Consider the following 19374-nt stretch of genomic DNA (forward strand, 5'->3'; position numbering starts at 1 on the left):
AAATCGGTGTAACCAACCTTTTACGAACTAATTGCAAATATGTAATCTCGATTGTAAGTGTAATCTTCGTCGCAAAATGTAAACTATTATCACTATGCATGTGATGCATGAAGACATTAAGATATTGTAAACATTAACTTCATGATTTTCTGTAGAGCTCAGATTGCTTTTAATGCACAAATCGAATAAATGAATAAATTAAAATATCTCCACTGTCTTTGCCTACGTTCCCTGTCCATGCCTAGACCTGGCTCTGTACATCACGATGACCCAAGATCTAGCCATTAGGCACTAGTTCACGGGTTCACTAGATCAACGCTGTCTAGCGGCGAAACATTGGAATGTTGGAACGTTTTGACAACAAAAGATCAGTAAATGTTTCAAAGCTTCACGAAGCACCGTTTCGAAAGCACCTATCATACAATATTGACAACACTATCACAGTTTGTTCAGAAAATGATTTATTAAAGGCTTTCAAATATAAATACTTAGCGAGAACAAAACAAAGCAGGTCCTGTATTCATAATGATATCCTATTAAAATTCAAATTAAATCCACGCTTACTCCACACAATTAATCATGGCATTAGTAAGGTAAGTTCTATTCATTTAACTTAAAATAACTTTTATGAGGTATTGCAAAATGTCTTCGCATAAGTAAGAATTTGGAGCTGGATTCAGATCTGAAACCCTGAGATGCTGCATCTCATCCTCTGCTGGATGTTGCTGTCATAAATTTGCTGCATATTCTTCAATGTATTATGACAAAACCCACTGCACTGCAATGGTATCTTTTAAACTTAAACGTACAGTCCGCCTAAAAATTCTATCATTTATTTCAAACCTGTATGACTTATTCTGTGGAACACAAAAGAAGATATTTAGAAGAACCTTGGTGATCAAACAGTTTTGGTGACCACTGGCTTCCATTATAAGGAACATTTCTCAAAATATCTTCTTTAAAGTTCTACAAAAGAAAGTAAGACATACAGGTTTTTGGTTGAACTACCCCTTTAATGACCATTACGCTCTACAACATATCTCTAACTCTCTGTGATTGACTCTCTATCATGCTGTCGTAGACAGAGCGATACACACTGAGGACCTCAAGCGCCGTCGGCCGCATGTGAGGCTCATTACTCTTGCATTCAGTGTAGATCTGAAACAAGTGGAAATGGATGACATCACTTCCCAGGACACTCCCCAACAGGAAACGTGTCACATCTGGAATCTTCCAGATGTCTGTCTTTTCATCGTAACCAGGCATGGCTTCATCAGAGAACTGCACATCCTCGCGGTAAGGCCACAACTGCTCTGGAGCAGCGAAGTCCCCGGTGAGCTCATGGTGACCGCACTTCACCCCTTGACGTCCCCTCTCCACCTCAGGCAGCGCATCCAAGTCGTTGGCCAACAGACGCATGTCGGATGTGAGCAGAAACTGGCTGAGAGTTTTGTGCAGGTCGTTGGAGTCACACATGACACGGATGCCCACCGGACTGCTGTGCAGGTATGCCAGAAAGGCGACGTAGTCTATAGCCAGCTGTAGTCGAGTATGCCAGGAGTTTCGCCAGTGATATCGGTCTTGTGCGAGAGTGGCGTCAAGCGTCAGTGCTGATCCCAGAGGGTGATACTCTGTTACAAACACACCATCCTCTTCACACGCCCCTACAAGCGTCACGACATGGGCGCTCTGCAAGGCACGTAGCATTGTCAGTCCGTGCAGGAAATCATCTGTATACTGCTCTGATGACAAGACGGAGAGCGCCACCTTCTGACCCCGCCACTCTGACAGATAAACCTAGAAAACACAATCATGCAATCATGTGTCTCTGAGGATGTATTAAAGGAATAGTTCACCCAAAAATGAACATTCACAGTCACTTTCCAATGGTGAATAACGCATTTCTATAGAGCACTGCAGAGATCATGTATTTTTGTAGGCTAAAACCCAGAAACGCATTTTAGCACTTCAGGTTCCATCATCCTGAATTCAATGGGTTTTTTGGTTAAATGTCTGAAATAGGGTCTGTGGTTAACACAAGCTCAAAATATTTTCACGTTTTATTCTACAACGTAAAATACATCAGTAATACCTCAATCGTGGTTTTTTTTTTTTTTTTTTTTTACTTTTACTTGTCTTTATAAAGAACTACAAAGGTTGTCAGGGACATTAAAGTCATCACAGTGAACAGGAAAACTCATCTACTTATTAGTCCACTCTCGCCTTGTGTTCATAATCACGCCCTTGCAAACTATTTTAACTTAATCTTTCAGGTTAAATATTTTTTGAATAAAGACTAAAAGAGTTTTTGGAACCGTAGTGATGGCGATGTTGAAGTCATATGACCGTGGTGTAGATTGTTTAATAATAATAAAATAAATAATAATAATTCATTACATTTATATAGCGCTTTTCTAGGCATTCAAAGCGCTTTACATTGTCAGGGGTGGGGGGTGTGCAGCATCCACCTGGTGTGCAGCATCCACCTGGATGATGCGACGGCAGCCATAGTGTGCCAGAACGCCCACCACACACCAGCTTATTGGTGGAGAGGAGACAGAGTGATGAAGCCAATCAGTAGATATGGGGATTGTTAGGAGGCCATAATGGTCAGAGGCCAATGGGCAAATTTGGCAAGGATGCCGAGGTCACACCTCTACTCTTTTCGAAAGACATCCTGGGATTTTTAATGACCACAGAGAGTCAGGATCTCGGTTTAACGTCTCATCCGAAGGACGGTGCTTGTTGACAGTATAGTGTCCCCGTCACTATACTGGGGCGTTAGGACCCACACAGACCACAGGGTGAGCACCCCCTGCTGGCCTCACTAACACCTCTTCTAGCAGCAACCTAGTTTTCCCAGGAGGTCTCCCATCCAGGTACTGACCAGGCTCAACCCTGCTTAGCTTCAGTGGGTAACCAATCTTGGGCTACAGGGTGATATGGCTGCCAGTTTATAGCCTACATTTACCTTTTTACTTCTAGTGATTATATTTAGGTTTCAAAATTCATAAATGCTGTGTTAAAATGTTATCATGATGAACAAAACATGCAAGACCCACTAACTTCTGTTGCTCAAATCGCTTATTTTATGCAATAATCCAAACGGCAATGGAAAAACAGACAGAAAGCAACTGAAAAACAGCGGTGGATGCAGAGTGAGCTGCTGCAGGAAAAGTGCACGACCCATGCTATCCTAAACATGAGAAAGAATCATATTAAACGCTTCAAACAAAAGCATTTAAGTCTATGACGACTTGCCCTGTCATGTGCTGTGACAGATGCATGTGCTCAGGGTTGCCAAGTTTGCAGTTTAACTGCACAAAGCCTACATTAATGCATTCACTGTAATTGTTTTCATTGCCTTCAAACTGCACATTGTTTGGAGGACAATACTGGGCAGGATGTGGAATAAGAATTTTGTAAACAACGGATTAAAATGTTTTTTTACATTAAATTTAAACTCACCTTCTTCACAGCTCCTTGTCCGATGAGCTTCACACGACGGACCTCAGCACGAATTTCGGGGCACTGAAGCCAAGGGGTACAGGTGGTCCTGGTGCCCACTTTAAAGTGGCGAAGCGGGCACTGCGTGTGTGCTGAGAGAGGGTTAGTGTCCTGATACAGGGCATCTAGGTAGAAATACAGCAGCAGATTGGCGCAGAGGAGAGCTGCCAGACAAAGCAAGACCGCAGGCAGTCCACACCTCGTCCCAAAGGTGCCACAGACAGCAGTGCCACCCATAATGACATCTTAACCTGTTTATCACAACACATGAAGAGATTTCAGACAAATATCACGAGTGAAACGAGAACAGCAGTCAGATTATCAGATAAGAGATCTGGGTTATAATCGGTAGCATATCACTCACAACAGATGACATCCATAAAGACTTTTAAAAAGCTTTCTATTTGAGAAATTTCGAATTTGGGGAGCATTTAAGTGCCTTATTGGAGTGTCAACTGTTATAATCAAATTTGTCAAAACTGCTCTCTGCGTTTTTAAACGGATGTGATTTGATTTAAGTACTGAAAACAGAATGGTAATACAAAAGATACTTATTTTGCCCAAAGGTTGTGTCTATGCCTTTAACACGCCAGTTTGCATTAGTATAATTATACTGGTTCACTAGCCGCAGACACTAATGTCCTCCAGTTCATAGACGTCAAAACAATTCATTTCTGTCGCTCAAGCCTTGAATAATTTGTTGGTTCAGGTTCCAAGCCGTCCGATTCCTCAATGTTGTTGTTCCGGATTGTCTCGCTCGATGAAGTTATTAAGAGAAGCGCACTGTATCCGGAAGACACATCGCCCTCTAGCGCCAGCACAGTGTAACATTGCACCCGCCATGGACGAGTTATCTCGTCTTTTAGAAGACAACGCTTCCCAGCCAAACACGAGTTTTTACGGCTTTTCGTGTTTTCTTTCACTGTTATACACTCGGGGTGCTATTACACATCTTCTGAACGAGTACAAAACCTCCCGAACAAAAACACACGTGAACAGGCCGGAAAAATGCAAACAGATGTATATGAAAAATAATGCGATCATCAGCAATAGACAGTATATAAATGAAAACTGCATAATGTTACAGAGTAAAATGTTGATCCAGCAAGTGGTATGTGTCTGTGCAAGCTTTGGAGGTATTGATGGAAGCGATTTATGCTTTGATAATCGTACTGAATATTATCCAGATGTAGTTTTTGATAAAAATGTGATTTTCTCACCTTTTTGCTCAAAATTATGATTTTTTTTAATGAAACCTACCTATATTCAAGTGTTGATAAAAAAACAATACAACAATTTAACAATACAGATTGTGTCAAAGCAACTGAACAGCATTAATTAGGGAAATAGTGTGTCAATAATGCAAAATGACAATAGTAAACACTCATTTTTCAGTTAAAGGCAGTTCGTCATTGAATTCAGTTATGTCATCATCCAGCTCAGTTCAGTTTAAATAGTGTCTGTGCAATCAAGTCAAAGATATCACTGGAAATTAAGTGTCCCCAACTAAGCAAGCCACAGGCGACAGCGGCAAGGAACCAAAACGCCATCGGTGACAGAATGGAGAAAAACCCTTGGGAGAAACCCAGGGACGCGGGAAGTAGGGGTACTGAGGGGGCTGCAGCACCCCCTGTTTTCACATGGTTGCAAATGCGACGCCAAGTTTGTTCATTTAAATTTATTCAGTTTTAGCTTTTAATAATTTATTTGTAATGATCTCTGAAATGTAAATTGTAAGTGGGCCATAATAAACCCATGCTTATCTTTATAAACGTGATTAATTTTACTTGTGATGTTTTCTATATGGGATGATTAGCCTAATCCTCATGAACACTAGACGCTAGCGCGTGGTATCAGACATGAACTGTACAGAATGCAAACAAGATTAACTTTAATACAAGGAGATAATGGGGCAAAAGCGAATTTCAGATTTTTTTAAATGCCCATCCCAGCAAAAACTTTCCAAAATCGGCATCCAAACAACACCAGCCCCAGCACGAGCACTGACGTAAGTGGACCAGCCCCCCCAACACCCCCCTCACCCAACACTGACACACACAGCACCCCCAACCGAAAACATCTTCCCGCGCCCCTGGAGAAACCAGGCTCAGTCGGGGGGCCAGTTCTCCTCTGTCCAGACAAAACCAGCAGTTCAATTTCAGGCTGCAGCAAAGTCACATTGTGCAGAGGACTCATCTGGTTCCTGTGGTCTTGTCCCGGTGGCCGTCTGAGACAAGGTCTTTACAGGGGATCTGTATCTGGGGCTCATCTAGTTGTCCTGGTCTCCGCTGTCTTTCAGGGCTGTGGAGGTCCTTTCTAGGTGCTGATCCACCATCTGGTCTGAATACGTACTGGATCCGGGTGACTGCAGTGACCATCTGATCTGGATATAGACTGGATCTGGTGGCTACGGTGACCTCGGAATAAGAGAGAAACAGACTAATATTAGCGTAGATGCCATTCTTCTAACGATGTAGCAAGTACATCGGGTGTTATGAGAAGTGTTCCCGGTTCCGGTGGTTCTAGTAAGAACTCTAGCTGCTGCATTTTGGACCAGCTGGAGTTTGTTTATTAAGCGTGCAGAACAACCACCCAATAAAGCATTACAATAATCTAACCTTGAGGTCATAAACGCATGGATTAACATTTCTGCATTTGACATTGAGAGAATAGGTCGTAATTTAGGTATATTTTTGAGATGGAAAAATGCAGTTTTACAAATGCTAGAAACGTGGCTTTCTAAGGAAAGATTGCTATCAAAAAGCACACCTAGGTTCCTAACTGATGACGAAGAATTGACAGAGCAGCCATCAAGTCTTAGAGAGTGTTCTAGGTTATTATATGCAGAGTTTTTAGGTCCTATAATTAACACCTCTGTTTTCAAGATTAACTTTAATACAAGGAGATAATGGGGCAAAAGCGAATTTCAGATTTTTTTAAATGCCCATCCCAGCAAAAACTTTCCAAAATCGGCATCCAAACAACACCAGCCCCAGCACGAGCACTGACGTAAGTGGACCAGCCCCCCCAACACCCCCCTCACCCAACACTTTTTTTAGTTAAAAGCAGTTCATCATTTAATTCAGTGATGTCATCATCCACGAGCCTTGAGGTACTCCATACTGCACTTGTGATCGATGTGATACCTCTTCATTCACTGCTATGAATTGATGATTGATTGATGGCGGTCATATAAGTAAGATTTGAACCATGCTAATGCACTTCCATTAATGGCAACAAAGTTTTCTAGTCTATGCAAGAGAATGTTGTGGTCAATAGTGTCGAACGCAGCGCTAAGATCCAATAGCACTAATAGAGAGATACAACCACAATCAGATGATAAGAGCAGGTCATTTGTAACTCTAATGAGAGCAGTCTCAGTACTATGATACGGTCTAAATCCTGACTGGAAATCCTCACAGATACCATTTTTCTCTAAGAAGGAATATAATTGTGAGGATACTACCTTTTCTAATACCTTGGACAGAAAAGGGAGATTCGAGATCGGTCTGTAATTAGCTAGTTCTTTGGGGTCAAGTTGTGGTTTTTTGATGAGAGGCTTAATAACAGCCAGTTTGAAGGTTTTGGGGACATATCCTAATGACAATGATGAATTAATAATAGTCAGAAGAGAATCTATGACTTCTGGAAGCACCTCTTTTAGGAGCTTAGATGGAATAGGGTCTAACATATATGTTGTTGGTTTAGATGATTTAACAAGTTTATACAATTCTTCCTCTCCCATAGTAGAGAATGAGTGGATTTTTTCCTCAGGCGATCTATAGCAAGCTATCTGATGCGATACTATAGCTGACGGCTGCATGGTTACAATTTTATCTCTAATAGTATCGATCTTAGAAGTAAAGTAGTTCATAAAGTCATTACTGCTGTGCTGTTGGGAAATGTCATCACTTGTTGATGCTTTATTTTTCGTAAATTTAGCCACTGTATTGAATAAATACCTGGGGTTATGTTTGTTTTCTTCTAAAAGAGAAGAAAAGTAATCAAATCTAGCAGTTTTGAATGCTTTTCTGTAGGATAGGTTACTTACGGATCTTATAGCAGAGTTAGGTAAGAATCTAGTCCTATTGCAGTTTTCTCGATTGTTAATATAACTGCTTTTGGTTGGCACTTTTTTCCCCAAACCATTAATTCAGTTTTCAAAACAATTAAATGTAGGGGTTTTATACTTACACATACAGTATAATTACAGTACAGTACCAGTACATACTGTAATAGACATTGAGCTGCAAAAATAATTCCTGAATCCTAGTAAGAGTTTTTGTTACAGTGTTATTGATCTCAGTGTTCACTGGGCAGGAAAGTCATCTGTGTATTTGAATTGTGTAAGCATTTACAGTTTTTTTCAACTGCTTACACACAAAATCTTTACTTGTCACACAGTTTCTGAAAGCTGACACTTAAACACCAGAAGCACACACCAAATCTGCAAAACCATACACTACTTCTCAGCCTTGTTTTCATAAAACACTTTTTGCAAAACACATCACACAAATCTCTACGTAACACACAAAAATCTAACAGGAATTAATATTATGGCAAAGGTGTTTGCAAATGTTTGCTTTGGAGATGTGTTTGTGATATTTTGAATGCAGTGCTTCATTTTGCAAGAGATGTGAGGCATTTTGCATTTTGTGTGTGTTCTTGAATTCGTGTGTAAAGTTTTGAAAAAAAGAGGCAAAGTTTTGAAAATGTGTGTAAGCAGTTGCAAAAACCTGAAAGAAAAAATGTAATAATTAGATTGAAAAGTTTGACAGACAAATTTGTGCTGGCTTGTCTTAAAGTCTTGTTTAAAAAACGTAAATGGTTTGGTCAGTTAGATGTTCTATATGTTTGCTAAAGTGTTGCTAGTTGGTTGCTAGGATATTCTGGGTGGTTGCTAGGCTCTTGCTATGCAGCTGCTGGGGTGTTGCTAGAGTAAATGGTTGATAGAGTTTGTTCTAGGTGATTACAGACGTTCCCACCTCTGTTAATAACAGAAAATCAAACATTGTTTTCAAAACGGATCCCGTTTCAGTGCTTTGATATTATTGTATATCTTTCTAATGTCAGGAAATTCAAAAGTGTTTGTTGCTCTTAAACTTGCACTAAAACGTGATTTATACCATCTAAGTAGCCTATGTAATTTTAATAGAACCGCATGTCTTCTTTAGTGATACAAGCTCAGAAACATTTATAACCTGTTGAAGTTTTTTTACGTTGTGTATTGACTTGGTGCATTGATGGATATTAAAATGTTATTTATTTTTTATTTTAAACAGTATAGATGATTACTTCATGGTAATACAATATTTGTGAACACAACTGTGTATGTCAGACCATAAATCCCCAAAAACTATTCATGGGGGCTTGCTTTGGTGTTGCCACCCCTCATAGACCCCATGCCACCCCTTTGCCACCCTAAAAATGATTTTCTAGATCCGCCCCTGCATCTACTGTAGCCTAGGTTTTCGCTGCGTTCACCCCTCAACACACCACAGGTTTCCTCCAGTGAAAATGAAGCACATATGAACGCATATACTTTATAAAACGATGCTGCCATTTTCATTTGAATATATGTATATATTATACACACCCTCATATATACACCCTAACCCTAACCCCAAAAGGAAAATCCTAGAATCGGCCTGCTTCTAGCACTGGTAGTGCAAATTAATATTTAAAAAAGCAAGATATTCATATTTTCATATCAGTATTAAAAGTATTAATATTTCAAGATAACTATTTCTGTTACTAACATAGGCCTACTGATGAACTTCAACAAGCCTCTGGAGTCAACGTTTCAAAAGCATCGTCGAAATGTGGGGAAAAAAACTATTTCACACTTTAGGTGCTTTTGTTATTAGTTATACACAATATGTTCTTTAACCCACACGTGATTTATCTTTTATTCATAAGAGAACACAAGTCGGTTTCCACGGTTTCCATGGATAGCGTTTATTAAATATTAAAGCATGTGGTGTCGAATTGACACCCTTGTGCCACAAGCCCTTTATCTGAAGATCAGGCAAGACCTTTAATGTCAGGGCAATGCACTTTACCTGGGGCACACTCTAATTCAAGGTAAACAGAAATTGTATAATGTAGGTTTTTTTGACGGCAGAATGGAGCGACGCGCATCTCGGGCTGAGGAGGAGCGAGCGGAGAGGAGAGTGAGGTTCCGCGTGGCGTCGGCGCACAGCGGTCGCGTGCTGCAGGAGGTGTTCAGAGAGCACGCGCTCGAAGACTCCGCGGACACGGACACGGACACGGACACCACCGTGAGCTCAGAGCCAGAGCGCTCCACCTCGCCCGGCGTCACCGAGGCAAACAGCCATTTGAGCGGCCTGATGGGGCCAGAACCGGAGGACAGCGGCAGCGAACCGGACGAGCTGCTCATGTACGCTAGCGCAAGCAAGGAGAAGCTTTTCACCGGAAAACGCGTGAACATCTTCAGTAAGAACGGAACTATTCGAGGCGTGAGAGATAAAGTCAGCGCGGGACAGGTGTTGTTTAACAACCTCTCCCAAATGTATGGGGTAAGTTTTATTTGGAGCAATATAATTAATACATTTATTGATGTTTAATACAGTTGTGAACAGATTTTTCTGTAGGCCTATAAGAGAAGAAAGGGAGAATGGATGGAGGAGTTTTTAATAGCTGGAAAAAGGAACTCAGTGAGCCTTATAATGACTGACTAATTAGGCTACTGTGAGAAAGAGGCTATGTTTACCGAATAACATGTCCAGGTTATATTTCACCTAAAATCACAAGAAATATTAAATAATAACATGCTTAGAAAAATAAAGATTTGTGCACTGATGAATATAGGCATTTTTATACAGAATATAATTTAGTTTTCCTTTTGATTCGAGGGTGTTTTCATGAGATGCACCCAACACAATTGTCATATTCAGAGGAAATTATGACTTTACTTCATATATATCACCCATTAACAGATTGGTATAATAATATAAGAATTATTACATTACTATGGGTTACAACCAGTAAAAAGTTTGGACACACCACACTTCTTTGTAATTCTACATGGAAACTATTTATATGTGGCACAATTTATATTTGTGTAGAAACTTTTAGATCAAAGATTTTCAAACTTTACCGCTAGAGTACATATTTTTCACTTCAATCTTTTGGCATAGTGTTTTCAGTGTACACTGTTACTATTATTAACCTGTACATTACTTACTCTTGAAGAAATATATATATATATATATATATAAATATTTACCCTGCTAATTCTATAACAAGTTAATTTCAGATTTGTAAACTATTTCATCATTAATCTATAATGTGTGTCTAATAAATAATGTGTGTCTTTCAAAGGATTCCCTTATTATGAACCGGCCTAAAAGACCATGAGATTTTGTCTGAAAACAGCCGTGGATGTCCTGCAGCAGAGGATGCTGGGTCACAGCGTCACCCTGGGTGGATGTGCAACAGGCTTGTGTGTGAAAGTGATGATCAGCGGCCAATGGTTTTTGTTTTTAAGTGCTTCTCAATATTTGTGTATATTGTAGTTCTGTAAATATATTTATATTCACTTTTTGCAAAAGCATTTTTGAAAAAAGGAACCGAAGGTATCTGTAAAGTCAAATGGTTGCTTGGAACATTCTGTTTGCCTATGTTTGAGGTGTCTTTTCTTTATTTTGACCTTTCATTGTTTGTGATTAAAAGCATTACATCACTTGCTCACCAGTGGATCCTCTGCAGTGAATGGGTGCCGTCAGAAAGAGAGTCTAAAGAGCTGATAAATACATCACAATAATCCGCACGACTCGTTATTATCGATTATGGACTCGTATTTTGTCCAGAAGTGAAAGTTTAAAGATAAAACGTCTTAATGATGGATTTGTTTCTTATAAATGCACAGCTTTTCGGTTCACAAGATGTACAATGATGGACTGGAGTCATGTGGATTACTTGTGGATGATTGTGATGCTTTTATCAGCTATGTGAACTCTCATTCTGACTGTACCATGGTGCGTTGGTTTAGATGCTAATATATTTATGATTATAGTTATCATTCTTGTATGGAAAGAATGAGTGGAAAGAGTGTATGGAAAATGTAAATAGACTTGGACATATCTAGTGGTCTAAAACTGTGATTTTTTTATTACTTGTGGCTATAAAACACTCAAAGAAATGGTAAATGTTTCTATACAGTTATGGATACTCACTGAAGGGAATAAAGAACAGCAAAGGCAGAGAGTCCCACCATTGGCAGGAGGCAGTATCCCAGCACACTCGCCACACAGCCACAGGATATGCTGTAACTACTCATCAGGTTCAACAGCATGTACATCCCCACACATCCCAGAGCACTGATGCCATACACATACCCAAAGTGTGCTTTCCCTGCCTGCCGAGAGAATACACACACAAATCCACAGGTACATGCTCTGGACATTACATATGTTTTCATTTCCTCTGTGCAATACAATTTACTGTGTACCGCTAGTTAATGGTTTCACAAAGGTTCAGGATGTACCATCAATAGTGTGGCTACCAGAGCAATGCAGAAGAGAACGGGTCCAGTGAGGTCTGTCTCATTCATAATACTGCCTTCAGTGGATTTAACACAGTCAGAGTCTTCTACCAAATATGGTAAGTTAATGCCCAACTCTGTGGAAAAAAAAATACACATATCTTTCATTTAAAAAAATATATATTTCTATTAAGTTTGATTAATGCATAAAATGCCCTTTCTTTTTTAAAGCTGAAGTTTGCAGTGTTAAAGGGATAGTTCACCCAAAAATGAAAATTTGTCTCATGTTTTTCTAAACCTGTATGAGTTTCTTTCTTTTGTTGAAGACAAAAAATATATATATAGAGAGAGAGAGAAAGAGAGAGAGAGAATATGTTGGTAACCAGTTGCTGGTAGCCATGGACTTTAATAGCATTTTTTTTTAGCATACTATGGAAGTGAATACCGGGAACATTCTTCAAAATATCTTCTTTTGTGTTTATCAGACGAAGAAACTCATACAGGTTTGGAACACCTTGAGGTAATGATGACAAAATGTTAATTTTGGGTTGACTATCCCTTTAGGGTGTGGTCACGTTTGAGAAATATCTGCAAAATTTCGCAGGAAAAGGTCGATTGTCGATAGTTTTGTGATGTATGAAGCACAGCTCACACAGAGGTCACTTTCAAATCAATTAGAATTCACATAAAGAACTTTAAACCTGTTGCGAAATCTGAATGGGGAAATTCTTCACCTTCACACGAAATTCCCAGTTGTGTGGATTACTTTATTTTGCAACGCAGAAGTAAGCTATTTTCTGTGAATGTGCGATACTTCCACTTCATTAGCCGCTATAGGTAAATAACAAGAAGAATAACAAAGTGTAGTAAACAGTACAACTATTTGCTCTTCAAACCAGTGTTTATGATTATGAAAAGACATTAAAATAATATGATAACAAATACCAGTGTGCAGTATCAAAAAACATAAACTGTTTAATGACAGGTATAACAGGTAAACAGATGGATAAAAATGAGTGAATTTAGCCTATGAAAATTTGTGACTTGACTCGACCTTGACCCGACCAATGGCTTAAGTTGGGGTGGGGCAACGTTTTTTTTTCCGTTTTGAAAAATAAAATAGAAAAACACACAGACACACAGTATACATGTGTGTGTAACTTTTTTTTTTGCGGTTCTGTTCAGTGGTGCAGAATTACACACTTCAGCTTAAAGATGTTTTCTTATAAATTATATTTATTACCTTCTAAGAGTGGCGGCTCTTCCTCATATGAGTCTATATATTCTGTTTGCTCGGGTGGCGCTACAAGCTGATACACTTGTCCACTATAAGATGCTGTAGTGGTATATTCATCTGCTAAATGTGCGGAATTATCACTGATGATCAGACAGTAAATAATGAATCAACATTTACATTGCACACAGAAACACATTAGCTGATATACCTTAATAAATGAGATATCAAACACATATATGCATTTACACTTACACTTCATGGTATTCTGGATTGACGTAGACTGGATCATAGCCATATACATCCTCCTGCTGACCATCCATATAATATCCAGACTGACAGAAGTCTTGTTCAAAGTTTTGAAAGTCTCCCATTCTGCTTAAATTAATGAGGAATGCCTACACAAGTTCATTTGTGGTATAAAACAGTTCTGAATTGAAGTTCTTACCTTTCCGTGTCCTTTAAAGTCAGGGTTTGATTTGAAGATCTTGTCTTTGCTTGGTCACTGAGCAGCTGTTTTGCTGTATGTGTGTATGAGATGCTATTAATAGTCTTCTATATTTGCTTGTGGGACATGAGCAGCACTGTCAGCGTGCTGGCAGGTCATGTTGTAAAGCCATCCTGATGATCTCTGGATCTACTGACTGATGACATGCTCATCACTTAATGTTCAGTACAACTGCTGTACAATTAAATCATATCCTCTGTATCTGTTCATGAAAATGAACACAGTTACAGAAATAAAGGCAGGACAAAAAATGACATTCTTGTTATTTGAAGATATACACCTTAAAATAAAGAGACAGATATAAGTAAAGATTATGTCTAACACTTTATAACAGCAAAAACTGCAGCATCTTTACAGTATAGGCTCAATGTTTGCAAATGTTTACAAAAATGTCTAAATACAGCATTGACTTTCACATTCATTTTTAAAAAAATCTTCAATGCCAACAGTGTTGATAAACAGGCATTTCTTTGGCTTCTTATAATTTGTAGTTTAGACATTCATGAACACTTCCAGGTATTTCATAGCTGATATGCAATATTTAACTTATACTTTGACATTATTTAGCTCTCTTATCTGTGATGAGGTCAGAAGATCTACAGGTCTGGCAGAACACTCGAGCTCATACTGGAAACTGCTGCTTGGGTTAAAAAGCTTGCATGGGATTCCTTCTCTTCATTCCTGTGGAAAAGACAGACAGATAACTGCAAATTATGTCTATGTGCGATAGGGCAGAACAAAAAGTCTGCAGAAAGTATTCACCGCCATTGTTTTCCTCTTTCTGGTGCTCTGCAAAGTCAAAGTGATGTTTTGAACTGACATGTTTTTAAACTTTTGTATGAATAATAATTTATGACGTTCAGAATTATATTAAAAAAGATGACTTGATTGATAAGTGTCCAATCTTATTTGATCAACCAGAAAACCATAGATTTGTAGGCATGTCTCACCCTGGACTGCTGCTACACTGGTTCCCATCAGACTCTAACAGAGCTGGAGCATGAATTGGTTTCCTTCAGAATTGTAGAAAACAAAAGTGCCATGAAAATACACATTTGTTACTCCTTTGATTCAGTGTCCTAAAAGTTCTGTCCTGTGAAAGTCCTGAAAGTGTCATTATTACTATCTTTGTTTCACCAACTCTGCTTTTTCTTTCAAGGTAGATGATACCATACCAACGAGATTATGACAAATTTACAATTTATCTTAATTTGTAAGATAATAATAAATACTTACTTTGATTTCAGGTTATTCATTTTAGCAAAGACCAGTCTGAGAACTCTCTCTCTTTGCTCCCAGGCCATCTCTGATATGTTCACTTTTGCTTTCTTCAGATTGCTGATGAAATAACACAAAAAAGCATCTTTTAGTTATCATTTCATCACAAGAGAATTTTGAAAATTGTCTAAAAAACACAAAATAAGCATAAGATCCTCACCCTTTTTCAGCCTCGTCCATACCAATGGAAGTGCTGTGGGGTGTTCTGTTGATGGTGTGAATGTGAGCGTTCTCCCTTCTGCCTGAACTCATCCATCCGCCTACTATGATTTACTTCTGCTTCCTGTCTGGATTACATAATGTAGCTTATAATATAATTTATGTAAAAAAGGCTGGAAGGTTTTGCAGTAAAATGGAGCCTGGATCTCTTGCTTGTTAACTTTTATTTCTAGAATTAATTAGGGGTGTGTGATATTGAGAAAAAAAAAATGCTATCTTAATATTTTATGGGATTTTATCGAATTTATTGAAATCAGCTTTGGCAACATCCATCTTTGCACTGCAGTAGTGGCACAGAAGCTGCATTTAAAGTGGCATTTAGATGCATTTACACAGACTGTTTAATACAGTTCAGATGTGACTTGAATGCATTTCCTACTGCATTTACAAATACATAAATAAAGATTTTTTTAATGATTTTAAAAAATATTTTATTATGAAATTAAAATGATCGTTTATATATGAAACTAAAACCACCAGTCGGTGGCATTCTAGAATTAATTAGGGGTGTGTGATATTGAGAAAAAAAAAATGCTATCTTAATATTTTATGGGATTTTATCGAATTTATTGAAATCAGCTTTGGCAACATCCATCTTTGCACTGCAGTAGTGGCACAGAAGCTGCATTTAAAGTGGCATTTAGATGTATTTACACAGACTGTTTAATACAGTTCAGATGTGACTTGAATGCATTTCCTACTGCATTTACAAATACATAAATAAAGATTTTTTTAATGATTTTTAAAAATATTTTATTATGAAATTAAAATGATCGTTTATATATGAAACTAAAACCACCAGTCGGTGGCGGCAAGTCACTGTCTGAACGGGTTAAGTTATTGAGTCATTCATTCAAATGATTTGTTCAAAAAGCTAATTCACTCAGTCACTGAATCATTCACTAAATTCATTTGTCCAAAATGCGAATTTATTCAGAAACGAAACACCGATGTGTTTTGTTGGAGACACAAAACAGTTCTTCTGTACTTTTATTTGGAAATTTTTGTTGAAAAAATAAAGCAAAACCAGAGAATATTGTGTCTAAAATGTAACTCAAAATGCTAACTTATTTTTTATTGAATTCTTTTATTAAATCAACACGACATTCACAATAGTGCTGATAATCAAGAAAAACAGCACTGATATAAATATAAGACAAAGGTCATGGGGGGAAATGACCCTGTATATCCTGAAGTTTGGGTGCATTCAAACTGCTTTCTATCAAATGTAACCCTGGAGCACAAAACCAGTCTTAAGTCGCTTGGGTATATTTGTAGCAATAGCCAAAAAAAAAAACATTGTATGGGTCAAAATTATCGATTTTTCTTTTATGCCAAAAATCATTAGGATATTAAGTAAAGATCATGTTCCATGAAACTATTTTGTAAATTTCCTACCGTAAATATATCATAACTTCATTTTTGATTGGTAATATGCATTGCTAAGAACTTCATTTGGACAACTTTAAAGGCGATTTTCTCAGTATTTTTGATTGTTGTCCAGGGTCACAAATAGGCTGCATCATGCAGTGAAGGTGTGTTTTTTGCAAAGCGAGTGTATGAATGAATGAATAGTGAAGTGCACCTGTGCATTAGCATCTCCTGCTTCACGTGGTTCAGAGCCTCATAGAACAGGATTTCCATGTCTGAGCGCTACTCCACTATGCTGCGGGCTATTCTCTTCACTTGGCTCAGCTCTCTGTCCCGTACGCTCAGGAGCTTCTGCAGTTTGTCCAGCTCTACGCCGCTGTCCTGACTCCTGACTGCAGCACACTCCTTGATATCAGCCTTCTCCCATTCAAACTCAGCCACCCTGCTGGCCAGGGCCTGCTCCAGCGTGAACACCTTGGCCCTCAGCCCAAAAACTGTGCTCCGCTGGGCTATAAGCTTAGATATGGTGTCATTTGAGGTGTCCTGACTCATCTCCTGCAGGGTGAATGAAATTGTGGGTTCCAATGACACTGGTCATTATAAATATCTGCTTCTTCATAGGCAAGCTTTATAGTAGACAAGGGTCTAATTAAGCTTATTTTAAATTTCATTTCATTTGTGCATGTGTGCATTTATGTGAGTGCCCAAGAAAGTTGTAATTATAATTTTTTATAATATAGTATAATAAATAATATAGTACACATAAATTATAATTAATACAATATAATAATGTAACATGTAAAATAATTATAATAATGTAAAAGTCTTTACTGTCACCTCTAATGAATTTTATGCATCCTTGCTGAATAAAAGTATTAATTTCTTTCAACAAAAAAAAAAACTGACCTCAAACTATTAAATGGTAGTCTTGGTGAACTACAGTGTGTCTCACCTTATGCAGACTAAGGATGTTGTTCTCTTCTGCCAGCGCTGCATTTCTCTTCCGCAGATCCTCCACCTCTTTGATGTGGTAACCCAATGCTTTATTTAGTCGCGCATTCTCCTTGAACATGGAGCGAGATGCGTCATCCAGCTGTCTGATAGGGCCGAGATGGAGGATGTCATCTCATTTATCTCATGCAAAATGTATCTCACAAACATTTCCAAAGGCATCAGGTAGAAATGTGTAGTGGTGCTGGGATACTGGGAGAGATGGAGAAGATACATACACGATGGCTTCATTGTGAGCTCTTTCTGCAAGCACAGCAATCTTTTGCTCAGCTTCCTTCTCTAGATGAACCTAATGAATGTAGAATGAGAGAGACACTGAGAGAGAGAATGAGGAAGATTTTGCTGAAATGTTTTTTAGTATATACCTTATTATTGAAGAACTTTTGCTCCATTCTTGCAAGTGTTTTCTTGTGTTCTAGATCTGCATTGTCCACAGTTTCTTTCATCTGTGCAAACAATGGTGACGTTATAACAGACAAAGCACTCTATACTAGTAGTGCTGCATAACTGTGTACATGAAATAAACAGAGTAAATTATAAATTTTTAAGTTCTTGCTCCATTTGGGGCTTCTTCTTAAGGAAGTCATTGATGATCTTAAGCTCCTCTTGAATCAAGTTGAACTCGCTAGATCTCTTGTTAAACTTCTCCTCCAGCTCATTGATCTTTAGTGTGTATTGAGCGGCCTGTGATGACAATCAGTGAGAAACGCTGAGCAGTCAGCAACAAGGCAGTGAGAACACGAATGACCTGATCAGTTCCTGTTAAAAAATAACACTGGACTGGGAAAAACTGTGTTTAATATAAAAATGTATCTATTGAGTATTATCTATTATCCATATGAAAGAAATGCCAGTGTTCAAATTAATGTTCACAAAGACGATACTTTTAGTTATGTAAAAATGGCATTATCATTATCTTTGGCATGTATACAGTTGCTGTATAGATGGAATGAAGTTTTTTTTAAGTGAATGGCTATTTATCTATTTATTTATTTAAATGGATGACTTTCTATTTTTCAAACATTGTATTTTCATGCTTTGTATTGATGGTGTATTTCTGTGATTGCAATCTTTGTTTTAAAACATTAATCTGACAAAATAAAGCTCAAACCACAATGATAAGAACAAAGACTGAATTTATCCTTGTTTTCCCAAATGAGGAAAGGCATTTCTTACCAAGTTCTCTTTTTCCTGAGAGGCCTTTGTTTTCTCAAGCTGTATTTGTTGTTCCAGTGCCATTATCTGAGAAAACAACATTTTAAAGGGTTAGTTCACCCCAAAATTAAAATTGTCATAATTTATGTTCCAAAACCCATAATACTTTCGCTCGTCATCTTCGAAACACAAATGAAGTTTCAGTGCCTCTATCGAAAGTGTATTATATAAAAACTTTGACACATCCAAAAATTCATTAAAGGGGTCATATGATGCTGCTAAAAATAACATTATTTGGTGTATTTGGTGTAATGAAATGTGTTTATGCGGTTTAAAGTAAAAAAAACCACATTATTTTCCACATACTGTACATTATTGTTTCTCCTCTATGCTCCGCCTTTTTGAAAGCCGCCGATTTTTACAAAGCTCATCGGTCTGAAAAGCGAGGTGTGCTCTGATTGGCCAGTGCGTTGTGATTGGCTGAATATCTCAAGCGTGTGACGGAAATGTTACACCCCTCACCATACTGTTGATGCCGTGTTCCCGCCGGAGCGACGAAACAAAAACATGAAAACCCATTACAAA

General features: G+C 38.2%; 3 protein-coding genes and 1 pseudogene across 7 annotated transcripts in view; 1 reads left to right on the forward strand and 3 right to left on the reverse strand.

Moving 5' to 3' along the window:
* Window positions 1-285, reverse strand: part of LOC107567842 (DDB1- and CUL4-associated factor 10) — a 10356-nt gene extending 10071 nt beyond the window's left edge. The window contains exon 1 of the mRNA XM_016253607.1: window positions 227-285. Within this exon, the coding sequence (XP_016109093.1) occupies window positions 227-285 (59 nt within the window). The remainder of the gene's footprint in view (window positions 1-226) is intronic.
* Window positions 286-959: 674 nt separating this feature from the next.
* Window positions 960-4272, reverse strand: LOC107567859 (protein O-mannose kinase-like). Of its 4 annotated transcripts, none has more exons than XM_016253631.1 (3): window positions 4098-4272; window positions 3469-3758; window positions 960-1797 (listed from the first exon to the last, which is right to left on the reverse strand). In XM_016253631.1, exons 2-3 carry the CDS (start codon window positions 3742-3744, stop codon window positions 1030-1032), a joined length of 1044 nt encoding a protein of 347 aa, XP_016109117.1. In that variant the 5' UTR covers window positions 3745-3758; window positions 4098-4272; the 3' UTR covers window positions 960-1029. The 4 variants fall into 4 exon arrangements, with proteins under 4 accessions (XP_016109117.1, XP_016109115.1, XP_016109118.1 ...); XM_016253629.1 differs by having other exon boundaries at window positions 4063-4272; XM_016253632.1 differs by lacking the exon at window positions 4098-4272 and adding an exon at window positions 3872-4054.
* A 5109-nt stretch (window positions 4273-9381) lies between these two features.
* grxcr1b (glutaredoxin and cysteine rich domain containing 1 b) lies at window positions 9382-11014 on the forward strand. 2 transcript variants are annotated; one of them, XM_016253633.1, is made up of 2 exons: window positions 9382-10046; window positions 10852-11014. In XM_016253633.1, exons 1-2 carry the CDS (start codon window positions 9633-9635, stop codon window positions 10885-10887), a joined length of 450 nt encoding a protein of 149 aa, XP_016109119.1. In that variant the 5' UTR covers window positions 9382-9632; the 3' UTR covers window positions 10888-11014. The 2 variants fall into 2 exon arrangements, with proteins under 2 accessions (XP_016109119.1, XP_016109120.1); XM_016253634.1 differs by having other exon boundaries at window positions 9382-10039.
* A 637-nt stretch (window positions 11015-11651) lies between these two features.
* Window positions 11652-19374, reverse strand: part of LOC107567858 (basal body-orientation factor 1-like) — a 9766-nt pseudogene continuing 2043 nt past the window's right edge.

The sequence above is a fragment of the Sinocyclocheilus grahami genome, unplaced genomic scaffold (assembly GCF_001515645.1).
Source record: "Sinocyclocheilus grahami isolate Dianchi unplaced genomic scaffold, SAMN03320097.WGS_v1.1 scaffold1192.1, whole genome shotgun sequence".
Taxonomy (NCBI): Eukaryota; Metazoa; Chordata; class Actinopteri; order Cypriniformes; family Cyprinidae; genus Sinocyclocheilus; species Sinocyclocheilus grahami.

Excerpts from the sequence above, each read along its gene's own strand:
- grxcr1b (XM_016253633.1), top strand. The coding sequence starts at position 9,633 with ATGGAGCGACGCGCATCTCGGGCTGAGGAGGAGCGAGCGGAGAGGAGA. Across the intron at positions 10,047-10,851 it reads ACCTCTCCCAAATGTATGGG|GATTCCCTTATTATGAACCG; the intron begins GTAAGTTTTATT and ends TGTCTTTCAAAG.
- LOC107567859 (XM_016253631.1), bottom strand. The coding sequence starts at position 3,744 with ATGGGTGGCACTGCTGTCTGTGGCACCTTTGGGACGAGGTGTGGACTG. Across the intron at positions 1,798-3,468 it reads GACAAGGAGCTGTGAAGAAG|GTTTATCTGTCAGAGTGGCG; the intron begins GTGAGTTTAAAT and ends TGTGTTTTCTAG.